Source organism: Giraffa tippelskirchi, chromosome 5, assembly GCF_054371585.1.
Source record: "Giraffa tippelskirchi isolate mGirTip1 chromosome 5, T2T-mGirTip1v1.2.pri, whole genome shotgun sequence".
Classification (NCBI taxonomy): domain Eukaryota; kingdom Metazoa; phylum Chordata; class Mammalia; order Artiodactyla; family Giraffidae; genus Giraffa; species Giraffa tippelskirchi.
In genome coordinates this window covers 121545121-121557255 of record NC_137279.1, presented here as the reverse complement: position 1 = coordinate 121557255, position 12135 = coordinate 121545121, and the positions used below count along the sequence as shown (strand labels likewise).

At 35.5% G+C, this 12135-nt stretch overlaps 1 protein-coding gene across 5 annotated transcripts in view; it reads left to right on the top strand.

Moving 5' to 3' along the window:
• SLC35A3 (solute carrier family 35 member A3) overlaps positions 1 to 12135 on the top strand; it is a 42468-nt gene that overhangs the window by 13059 nt on the left and 17274 nt on the right. For 2 of the 5 annotated variants that reach the window (XM_081493244.1, XM_081493245.1), the window contains exon 2: positions 10745 to 10848. In XM_081493244.1, coding sequence (XP_081349370.1) covers positions 10815 to 10848 — 34 coding nt within the window. In that variant the 5' untranslated portion in view covers positions 10745 to 10814. Of the gene's footprint in view, positions 1 to 756; positions 881 to 10643; positions 10849 to 12135 lie in introns of those variants that run through there. The other 3 variants (XM_081493241.1, XM_081493243.1, XM_081493242.1) reach the window with 2 other exon arrangements.

The following is a 12135-nucleotide window of genomic DNA, read 5'->3' as shown; positions in this document are numbered from 1 at the left end:
CACCCTACAGACCCTACCTGGATTGTACACTAGTCTCTGTTCTTTGTAGAATGCCTTTTAACTTCAGCCTTTAGCTGTAAATGGCAGGATGTGACTACAGCAGAAAGTGGTAGAACAGAATAGCAAAGGGATAGGGAAATGGATGAGTGAGAAAGGAGTACCTTTTTGCGTGGCACCTACCTCACAGTAGAAGGGAATCTTAGAGCTGTATTTTTTAGATCATTGTTTCCCCAATCATTAACATGTGTAAAGAGTACGATAATACTGGACAATTTTTAATCTAAAAACTAGAATGCAAAGAGGTTTTATATTTGTGAAGCTGAAGAAATATTTGAGTACCATTGATTTTATCTGAATGTAGAAGTGAAAAATCTGCAGTCTGTAAAAAAAAAAAAAAGTTAAAAATTGACAGTACTCTAAGTTACATACAGGTGATATTGTCTTATGTAAACAGAAACCTGGCACCTTGAAGACGAAAAGGGAGGAGAAACAATGAAAAGTTGTTTAACTTAGAATGTAATAGGAACCACAGAATGTAGAGTCAGTTGGTAAGTGTTACTGAACAGGATTTTGCTTTTCTTAAGCACACAAGAGTGAACTTAAGCTCACTAGTTTAGTGGAGGTTATTATTTCTACTGTAGAAACAAAAAAGACTTTTGGATTTTCCACAGGAGTATTATGAACTTCAAGTACAACTTGAAGTTGCTACTTTGGGGGGAATATTATCTCTACTGAGATAGTTTGGAAAGAAGACATATAAATGCCAGTTGTGATGAATTTTATTCATCATTATTTAGCATACAGTTATTGGTTGCAGTTTTAAAGTTTTGGCATCATGGAAGATAATGGACAAAAAATTGCAGCTAAAGTCAGCATTTCTGTATGTATTTGCTTTTTCTGTTCATTTACTTAGAAAAAACTTGGAAGGTTTGTTTTTATACTAATAGCTGTTTCTGACTACGCTGAATTTATATTTGCATACCACTTTATAATGTGTGTTTTCATATGTTCTCTATTATGCATCAATAATGTGTGATAGATTATATAATACTTAGGAAGTGTATTTCAGAACTAGTGTTTAGAAAATGTAAAAATAGCTCACTAAGAAATCTTAAGTTAGAAATTTAGCCTTTTGTTTTTATAATGGAAGGAAAATTAATTTCCAGAATTCCTTAGGTTACTTAATAGTCTTTAAAAATCCACATAAATTGTACTACAATTTAAAAACATTAATTAAACATTTAGTTTTGCAGGACTTTTAGTGGCTGGAGACATAACAGCAAAATACAGATATTGTCTCAGTGGAATAATGGGCTTCATACACAGATCTAAAGATTATACATATAAGTTATTGGAAATAACTTTGTAGCCAGGCTGATTTTCAGATTTATCTACAAGTAAAAAATAAATAGAAATTTTTAGTATATAGTGTTTTTCTTTTCTTTTTTTCCCATTCTTTTTTTTCCAGTCTTGTTTATCTTACAAGGCCTCAGACAGTTGAAGTAACACTTGTGCTTATCCCCCCCAACAAGAATCTTTAGTAAAAGGCAAAAGATTCAATTTGAAGAGAAACATGACTATAGAGTTGAATGTTTCAGACTTTGGTTAATGCCTATCTAGTGCAATAATAATGGTATAAACAAACAACTAATTTCTCACTAACCCTGATTAACATAAGGGTTAAAGGAATAGTAGTGTGCATTAATGATAAATATACTTGATATAATGTATATTTTTTTTAATGTTTAAAGCCTTTAAGTAACTCAGAATTGGTTGACAAAGCATTATAAAGGCAAGGATCTTAGGGAGTTACTTTAATGAAAATAAGGGATATGTAATTAGCGTATCAAATATACTTAAATTATACCTTCTAGTATTTTTGAAAAACCTTTTTTTTCCCCTGAAGATTATTAATTACTGAGAAGTTTTTGAACTCTTAATAAGTTCACTAATATTTTTTACACACAATTCTAACCAAGTCATCATACAAACTCTCATCAAATCCAAATGAATGGAGGTTATTAGGTGAATGAAGTTTTTGTCGTACATTTTTCTTACAAGAAATGAGAAGGGATTTAAAAATAATCAAACTCAATTTTGTAAATATCAAACTTCTCTGGCAATTCAGAAGAAAAATAGTGATTAGAAAGCAAATACAAGATCTTTTCTAGTGACTAAGCAAATCCTGAAATATTCCTGTGAAAAGGATTTTTAGAAGGACTTGCAGAGTGACTATATCAAATTAGTATGATTATAGTATACACACACCAGGATTACAGTTATACATTATTATTATACACTAATAACTTTATAATAGTTAATGATAATATATCTTATGTATTGCTATATGTATACTCACAGTATGCAATGTAATTTTTTTTTTCTGCACTGGGTCTTTGTTGCTTTTGTACAGTCTTTCTTTAATTGCAGAGAGCAGAGTCTATGGATGGAGGAGCCTGGTGGGCTGCAGTCCATGGGGTCGCTAAGAGTCGGACACGACTGAGCGACTTCACTTTCACTTTTCACTTTCATGCATTGGAGAAGGAAACAGGCAACCCACTCCAGTGTTCTTGCCTGGAGAATCCCAGGGACGGCGGCGCCTGGTGGGCTGCCGTCTATGGGGTCGCACAGAGTCGGACACGACTGAAGTGGCAGCAGCAGCAGCAGCAGCAGAGTCTATTCTTCTTTGAAGTGCTTGGGCTTCTCGTTGCAGTGGCTTTTCTTGTTGCAGAGCACGGGCTGTGTGGGCTTCAGTAGTTCAGCATGTGGCCTCAGAAGTTGTTGCACAACTACTTAGTTGCTCCACAGCATGTGGAATCTTCCCAGACCAGGGATTAAACCTGTGTCCCTGCATTGGCAGGCAGATTGTTATCTATTGTGCCACCAGGGAAGTCCACAGAGTTTACAATTTAAATATTGAGATAATACTTCTGGATGAAGAAATTGAAATTACTTCAATAAAATTGTGTATGTTAGAACTAGAAGAGACCTGAGAAGTCATATAAAATATTAAATTTTAGAAAAATGGCTTGAAACAAATTAGCTTATATATTTAGGAACTACTTGTTGAAAAATGTTAAGAAAAATTTTAAATTTAAATATTTAAAAGGAGAAAAAAAGGATCTTAAATGTTCATCAGTAGGAGAATGGGTAAATAGAAGGGCCGCTTATTTGATGGAACGTTATAGAGTTATTAAAAGCAATGGACTAGGTCTGTATGTCAACATAGAAGGCAAAACAATGCTGAAGACAATAATGCATACCATGTTTGTATAGGTATGTATATTAAATATAAAACAAATATATTTAATATAATTATATTAATATTCTGTATATTATGTTATGTGTTCTATATAGGTATAATTATATTAATATTAAATAATATAAAATATTGAAATGTTTTATGTTAAAAGTTTGATGCCATGTATATATATTAAAATATTTAGGCTTACACATATTTCTGTGTAGGTATATAAAATTTTAAAAGTGCATTTATATACATACTCCAAACACACAATAATAGGGGCACAGTGAAGGAATAAGACTTAGAGTTGTGGCTTAGAGAGAATTTTGACTTTAACTATAATGTTTTATTCCTTTAAAAAAGGAAAGATAAGCAAGTGTGACAAGATTGATACTTGTTAGTTCCAGCTGGTGGAATTTTGGATATTTGTTACATTCTCGGTATTTTATTGTATTTTTAAAATCCATTCTTTTCCCTCAAGAAAGATCTACTGTTTTTTAGGAGAATTTAGAACTTTTTGATTACAAGACTTTATTTCCTATGTAACTAAGAATCTCCAAAAGTTGTTGAAGTCCTTTCAGTGGGAATATGAAATGGTCTAGGTACTTTTATCTTTGCTGCTACTGTCCTCAGGTTTAGAGATTTCCCAAAAACTTAAGAAAAATTGACAGAATCTATATCAAAATATCTTCATCTGTCTTTGAGTAGTGGGATTGGGTTCAATCGGAGAAGGCAATGGCAGTACTCCATTACTCCATTACTCCAGTACTCTTGCCTGGAAAATTGCATGGACGGAGGAGCCTGGTAGGCTTCAGTCCATGCGGTCACTAAGAGTAGGACACGACTGAGCGACTTCACTTTCACTTTTCACTTTCATGCATTGGAGAAGGAAATGACAACCCACTCCAGTACTCTTGCCTGGAGAATCCCAGGGACGGCGGAGCCTGGTGGGCTGCCGTCTGTGGGGTCGCACAGAGTCGGACGCGACTGAAGTGACTTAGCAGCAGCAGCAGCAGCATGGGGTTCAATATAATTTTTGTTTCTACATTTTTCTCACTAACAGTAACTACTTTTTAAAGTAAATACAATAATAAATGCTTTTTTAGAAAAACCATAGCAAACCGAACCAAAGAAAGTCATCAGAATGAAATAGTGGTGTTTATTGAGCAGGAATAATACATTTTTCATGTCTTAGCTTTAAGGTGAAAGTGGAGCATCCAAGTATCCTGACCTTTCTAATACTGCTTTAAATCCCAGAGCCTCACTGAACTCTAGATGGGTTCAGGGAGCTTAGTAATTGGGGTCTTTAAAGGAACATGGGTAGTAATATGTTGACTGGTACATGAGGGTTTTGACAATAAACTGAATATGGCTACATTTGGGAAAGAACAGTTTCTTACTGATTATTGATACGTAAGTTTCTTAGATAGGAAATTTTTATGAAACAAAGAATAATCTGGAAACTAGACGATTGGTATCACCTGAAAGGATAAAAGAAGGGGAATTAGGCAATAAGAGAAAAAATTGAAGCAGAGACTGAAATTAAATGTTAAACATGAAAATGTTAGAAGTTTGTTTTCAGTTATAATGGAAAAATACTGTAGATTCTGAAATGAAGAAACAGTCTTATAGAGGTGGAACATAATCTTTGTTTTCATCTATTTGTTTTTATATATTTGCTTTGCATATAGGGGTTGTATTAAATGAAAGTACTTACTTCTACCTATATTATACTCTAAAATCAAACTAAGTGTTTGTATGTCTTAGAAATACACTTCTTGACAGAGGATGAGATGATTGGATGGCATCACCGACTCAATGGACATGAGTTTGAGCAAACTCTGGGAGATAATGAAGAACAGGGGAGCCTGGTGTGCTGCAGTCCATGGGGTTGCAAAGAGTGATTGATGTTAATTTATTTGATAATCATTTAATAATACATGAAAGTCATGCTGTACTGCTTAAACTGACATAGTACTAGATATCATATCTCAGTAAAACTGGAAAAAAGAGAAATAGGAAAAAAGAAATATTTGATTTTTTTCATTTTGAGTTTTTTTTTCTTTAGGCAGAATTGTAAATTCAACTGTAATTCTTTACAGGTGCTCTAGTGCAAATAATCATGTGTTTGCATATATTTTACTTCTTGACTTCATATTAGAAAAACAACACCCTGCTTTCCTCCTGCATGTTTCCTCTACTCCTCATACAGAATATTTCACTTCTGACACTTCTGGTCATCAAATCTGTGTGGGGTTTTTCCCCACACCAAGGCAAATTCTCTGCAACACCAGCTGGATATCCTTCTGCAGTTCTGATACTGCCTATCTAGAGATGCTGTCGGATCCCATCTGTTAAGGGCTCAGTCTCACAGGACTGTGCCCACCCTACTTCATATGCTGATCACAACCTGGGTCCCCAGTTACCAACTGACTTGGACTTGGCTGCAAATCAGTCTCTCAGGCTTGATTAAATTGCTAGGGTGGCTCATAGAACTCAGGGAAACATTTATGTTCACCAGTTTATTAAAGGATATGATAAAGGGTACAGATGAACAATCAGATGAAGATTAGGGCAGGGTCTGGGAGGGTTCCCAGCACAGGAACTTCTGTACCCATGGGGTGCTTCACCTTCCCTGTACTGATGTGTTCACCAACCTGGAGGCCCTCCGCACGCTATACTGTTGGGATTTTATGGAGGCTTCATCATGTAATCGATCATTAACTCCATATTCAGCCCTTCTGCCTTCTTAAGACAATGGGGGAGTAGGGGAGCTCAGAGATGGGGCTGAAAATTCCAAGCTTCTAATCATGGCTTTTTTTTTTCTGCTGAGCAGCTCTCATTCAGGAGTCATCCAGAAGCCCACCCAAATTTGCCTTATTAGAACAAAAGACAAGTCTATCCCCCAGAAAATTACAAGGATTTCAGGAGCACTGTTTCAGGAACTGGTGTCAAAGACCAAATATTAGAATAAAAGATGCTGCTAGTGCCCTTATCACTTAGGGAACTACCAAGGTTTCAGGAGCCAGGGGCAGAAACCAGTGTATATTTTTTTCTATTCTCTCACAGACTTAGAAAAACAAAATATAACATTGTGAGAGACTAAGAATATTAAGAACTGTATTGTCACAGTGAATGTTTATATTGATGTTGTATATACTTGGAAGCGGAAAAGCCAAATTGTAGAAGTAATGTATCCTGGCTTAGCATCTGACCTTTACATTTTCATTTGAAAAGAAATCAGATTATTGCTGTTATAATATGTACATTATGGTCTTCAGTTCAGTTCAGTTGCTCAGTCATGTCCAACTCTTTGTGAACCCATGGACCACAGCACGCCAGGCCTCCCTGTCCATCACTAACTCCCTAAGTCCACCCAAACCCATGTCCGTTGAGTTGGTGATGCCATCCAACCATCTCATCCTCTGTCGTCCCCTTCTCCTCCTGCCCTCAATCTTTCCCAGTATCAGGGTCTTATCAAATGAGTCAGCTCTTCTCATCAGGTGGCCAAAATATTGGACTTTCAGCTTCAACATCAGTCCTTCCAATGAACACTCAGGACTGATCTCCTTTAGGATGGACTGGTTGGATCTCCTTGCAGTCCAAGGGACTCTCAAAAGTCTTCTCCAACACCACAGTACAAAAGCATCAATTCTTTGGCACTCGACTTTCATTATAATCCAACTCTCACATCCATACATGACCACTGGAAAAACCATAGCCTTGACTAGATGGACCTTTGTTGGCAAAGTAATGTCTCTGCTTTTGAATATGCTATCTACGTTAGTCATACTTTCCTTCCATGGAGTAAGTGTCTTTCATTTTCATGGCTGCAATCACCACCTGCTTCCACTGTTTCCCCATCTATTTCCCATGAAGTGATGGGACTGGATGCCATGATCTTAGTTTTCTGAATGTTGAGCTTTAAGCCAACTTTTTTGCTCTCCTCCTTCACTTTCATCAAGAGGCTCTTTAGTTCTTCACTTTCTGCCATAAGGGTGGTGTCATCTGCATATCTGAGGTTATTGATATTTCTCCCGGCAATCTTGATTCCAGCTTGTGCTTCATCCATCCCAGCGTTTCTCATGATGTACTCTGCATGTAAGTTAAATAAGCAGGGTGACAATATACAGTCTTGACGTACTCCTTTCCCTATTTGGAACCAGTCTATTGTTCCAAGTCCAGTTCTAACTGTTGCTTCCTGGCCTGCATACAGGTTTCTCAAGATGCAGGTCAGGTGGTCTGGTATTCCCATCTCTTTCAGAGTTTTCCACAGTTTATTGTGATCCACATAGTCAAAGGCTTTGGCATAGTCAATATAGCAAAAATAGATGTTTTTCTGGAACTCTCTTGCTTTTTCAATGATCCATTGGATGTTGGCAATTGATCTCTGGTTCCTCTGCCTTCTAAAACCAGCTTGAACATCTGGAAGTTCACTGTTTATGTATTGCTGAAGCCTGTCTGGGAGAATTTTGAGCATTACTTTGCTAGCGTGTGAGATGAGTGCAACTGTGTGATAGTTTGAGCATTCTTTGGCATTGCCTTTCTTTGGGATTGGAATGAAAACTGACCTTTTCCAGTCCTGTGGCCACTGCTGAGTTTTAGTTGTACAGAATAAACAAAAGACTTTCTTGAACAGATTTGAAATAATTTTGTAACATTTTCTAGGAAAATCAAATACCTTTGCCAAATGTAGATTGCTGGCAATTTATTCTCCTTTTATGCAGAGGTAAAAGGCCACCAGGAAGTCTTTTGAAATTTTACAGTAGCATGTAATAGGATCTAGAGAACCTGATGTTTGGCTTTATAATTGCTATTTCCAATTAGTAGTTATAAGACCTTGAAGAAGTCATCTAACTTCTCTGTTCACTTTATTGTAAGATGAGTAGATTGTTCTGGATGATTTCTAAAACATTTTCCACCTCTAAAATGCTGCAGTTTTATTTCACTTTAGGAATCTTTTGCTCACGCAGATTTATAAGAATGAGATAGATGGATGATAAAGTGGTTGTGCCACTTTACAGTCCCATTAGCAAAATTGAGAGTTTTTTCACTTTAAACCCTCTTCAACGCTTGGTAGCATCAGTTTTTAAGACTTCATCCATTCTCGTAGGTGTGTAATGTTATCTCATTGTGGCTTTAATTTGTATTTCTCTAATGACTGTGATATTCAACATTTTTTCATGGGCATATTAGCCATTTTATCTTTTGTTAGTGAAATGTTTATCAAGTCTTTTGTCCATTTTCATTTGGGTAATTTTTTTCTACTCATTATGTTATAAGAGTTCTATGTACATTCTAGATACAAGGCCATGGTCAGATTTTTGTAGTGAGAATATTTTCCTCCATGATGTGGTTTGCCTTTCATAATTTTTACAGTATCTTTGGAAGAGCAGATTTAAACTTTGATGATGTCCAATTTTTCCATGTTTCTCTTTTATGGTTTGTGCATTTTGTAAGAAATGTGGATATGATTTTCTTCTATGTTTTCACCTTGAATATTTATAGTTTTAGCTTTTATAACAGCTCTGTTTCTAGTTAACATTTGGCACGAGGCAGATAAATAGTGGTTCATTTAAAAAATTACAGATAGCTCATTGTTTCAGAATTATTTGTTAGAAAGACTGTGCTTTCTTTTTGGTACCTTTGTCAAAATTATTTGACCAAATATGTATGGATCTTGTTCTGGAATTCATTTTGTTCCATTGATCTATTCTTCTGTCCTTACGTTAATACCAGTGTTTATTTCTAGAGCTTTATAGTAAGTCTGGAATTTCAGTAGTTTAACCCCTTCCACTTTATTTTTCCTTTTCAAAATTGTTTTGGTTGTCCAGGTCATTTGTATTTTCTTATAAATTTTCGAATCAGTTTGTCAATTTCTACCAAAAAAAACCTTCAGGGATTTTTTTTTTTTTTTTTTGAGATTGAATCTTCAGATGAATTTGAAGCAACGATGTGACTTATGGTGGAGAGGCAGTTGACTGACCATGCACACTACATTAAGTCCTTCCTTAAAGGAGGATCTTAGTGGATCATCTCCAAGTCTACAGAGTTTTAGTGATTGATGGTGTTATTCAGATCTTCTGTATTCTTACTGGGTTTTGTGTGTGTATGTATTCTATGAATTACTGAGAAAGTTGGGTTAAAATCCCACATTCTGACTGTAGATTTACCTGTTCTTCCTTTTAGTTCTGTCAGCTTTATGTATTTAAAGCTGTGTTAGCACTTGTACATTTATTGTGTCTTCCTGATGTGTTGACTCTTTTATCATTATGAAGTATCCTTTAATTCTAAAAATAATTCTTAGGTAATCTGTTTTGCCTGATGCTAATCTAACTCCTCCAACTTTCTCATAGCTATTTTTATCATGGCTTATCTTTTTCCAGTCCTTTTACTTTTTAACATATTTGTATGTCGTATTTATAGTGAGTCTCTTAGAGGTAATATTAAATTACTTTAGGAAAAATATTGGAGCTTTGCTACTTTTATTTTGGGGGGACGCTGGGTGAAGTGTACATGAGAACTTCTGTACTATTTTTTTCAATGATGTAGGTATAAAATTATTTCAAGAATGTTTATAATTGCTTGTTGGTGGTGCATTTTTGTAGTGACCTCTTTAAAATTCTTGACTGATAATTCCAACATCTGTACTATGTGTTGTTGCCTGTTGATTGTCCTATTCATCCTAGTTGAGATTTTTTTCTCTTTTAGTATGATGAGTACACTCATTTTGGATTGTATCCTGGGCATTTAGAGTGTTATGAGACCTTGGTTCCTACTTAAATAGACAGCCACTGGAGAGAGAGGAATGGTGCTGCATCTTCAATGACAGTCACCTTGTATAGGGCAGGAGTGGTTGGCAGAGCTCTGCCCCCATAATCTGTTTGGCTACAGTGCCTGGTGAGGGATGGGAGGGCCACCCACCTCTGTTGTCATTTGTGCAAGTTAGGGATGGTCAGCAAGGCTGTGCCCACAGATTACACAGCACTCAATTGGGAGGGTTGCATCCTGTAGGACTGCTGTCTTCCCAGTCCTTGGTTGGAAATGGTGGGTTTTTTCTTATGGCTTTTTTGTTATTGACCTATACCTGTTGGTAGTTCCAGGTTGTTAACTGCTATAGCACCCAGGGTGAGATACATGAGTGGCAAAAATCTCCAGGGAATTCACTGCTACATCACTCAAGATCTGCAGTCTCTAGCCAGTTTGTCTTATTTTTTCACCTTTTCAGAGTCTCCTTGTAGTTGCTTTGTCTTTGGTCCAAAGTTTATAGTTGTAACTAGCAGGAAAAATAGGGTGGAAGACTTTATCTTCTTTGGAATGAGACATCTCTTATTGGTTTTTAATGTTTCTAATTTCTATGTTTTCTAACTTTATTTGCCCTGTATATTTTGTTTTTCAGGCAAATGAAGATAAAACAATGTCAGCCAACCTAAAATACCTTTCTTTAGGAATTTTGGTCTTTCAGACTACCAGTTTGGTTCTAACGATGCGTTATTCTAGGACATTAAAAGAAGAGGGGCCTCGTTATCTATCATCTACAGCTGTGGTTGTTGCTGAACTTTTGAAGATAATGGCCTGCATTTTATTAGTCTACAAAGATAGCAGTAGGTATCTAGGGTTTTTTGTGTCTTTTTAAGTCATTGAAGTTTATTTAATTGTTTTGGAGTTATTCATGTGTATATATATATATATATACACACACACACACACACACACACATACATACATAGACACACACACACACACATACACATATATATAAGACTTCCCTATTGGCTCAGCAGTAAAGAATCCACCTGCAGTGCAGGACCTACAAGACACTCGGGTTCGATCCTTGGGTCGGGAAGATCCCCTGGAGTAGAAAATGGCAACCCACTCCAGTATTCTAGTCTAGAGAATCCCATGGACAGAGGAGCCTGGCGGGCTACGGTACATGGGGTCACAAAAAGTTGGACACGACTGAAGTGACTTAGCACACACAGTACACACACACACACATATATATAGGTACGTATATGTATATGATATATATATAGGTGACTACACATTGGAACACTATTGCATTATTTAAGAACATTTCAATTTTCATTTTATTAAGATAGTTTTAGTCTAGTAATAAAGGTATCTTATTCTAATATATATTGTGATTTCATGTCCTGATTAATGCTATAAATATGAAGCATAGTTTCTTGCATTTACAATAATTTTGAGAATAAGAATAATTTAGAGGAGTCATAATTTTTTACTAAACTCTAGGCTTGTTTATTTTATTTGCTGCATGATTAGTCCAGTCATGACTAATTTTATATGTATATATACACACATATATTTTAATATCTTTATTGTGGGAACTCTCTACCAAGGGCTCAGGTTTAATCCCTGGCCAGGGAACTAAAATCCCATAGGCTGCATGGTGTAGCCAAAAAATAAAAATTTTCTTGAGATATAATTCAGTCACCATACAATTCACTGATTTTAAAATGTACAATTCAATGGAGTTTTTTTGATATATTACTAATTCTTTGAAGTTGTAATTTTATGTAGCTTGATATGTATATATACACATATAAAATTTGCAACTTTAATAATTTCTAAGTATATAATTCAGTGTATTAATTACATTAATGATGTTGTGCAGCCACCAGCACTTTCTAAACCATTCAGCACCCCAAACAGAAACTAATCATTAAACAATAACTCCCCATTCTCCTTTACTCTAAGTGCCTAGAAATCTCTAATCTACTTTCTGTGTCTATAAATTGGCCTATTCTAGATATTTCATCTAAGTAGAATCATACAATGTTCTTTTATGTTTGGTTTATTTCAGTTTAATGTTTTCAAGGTTTATATTATAACATGTCTTAGAATTTATTTCTTTTTATGACTAAATA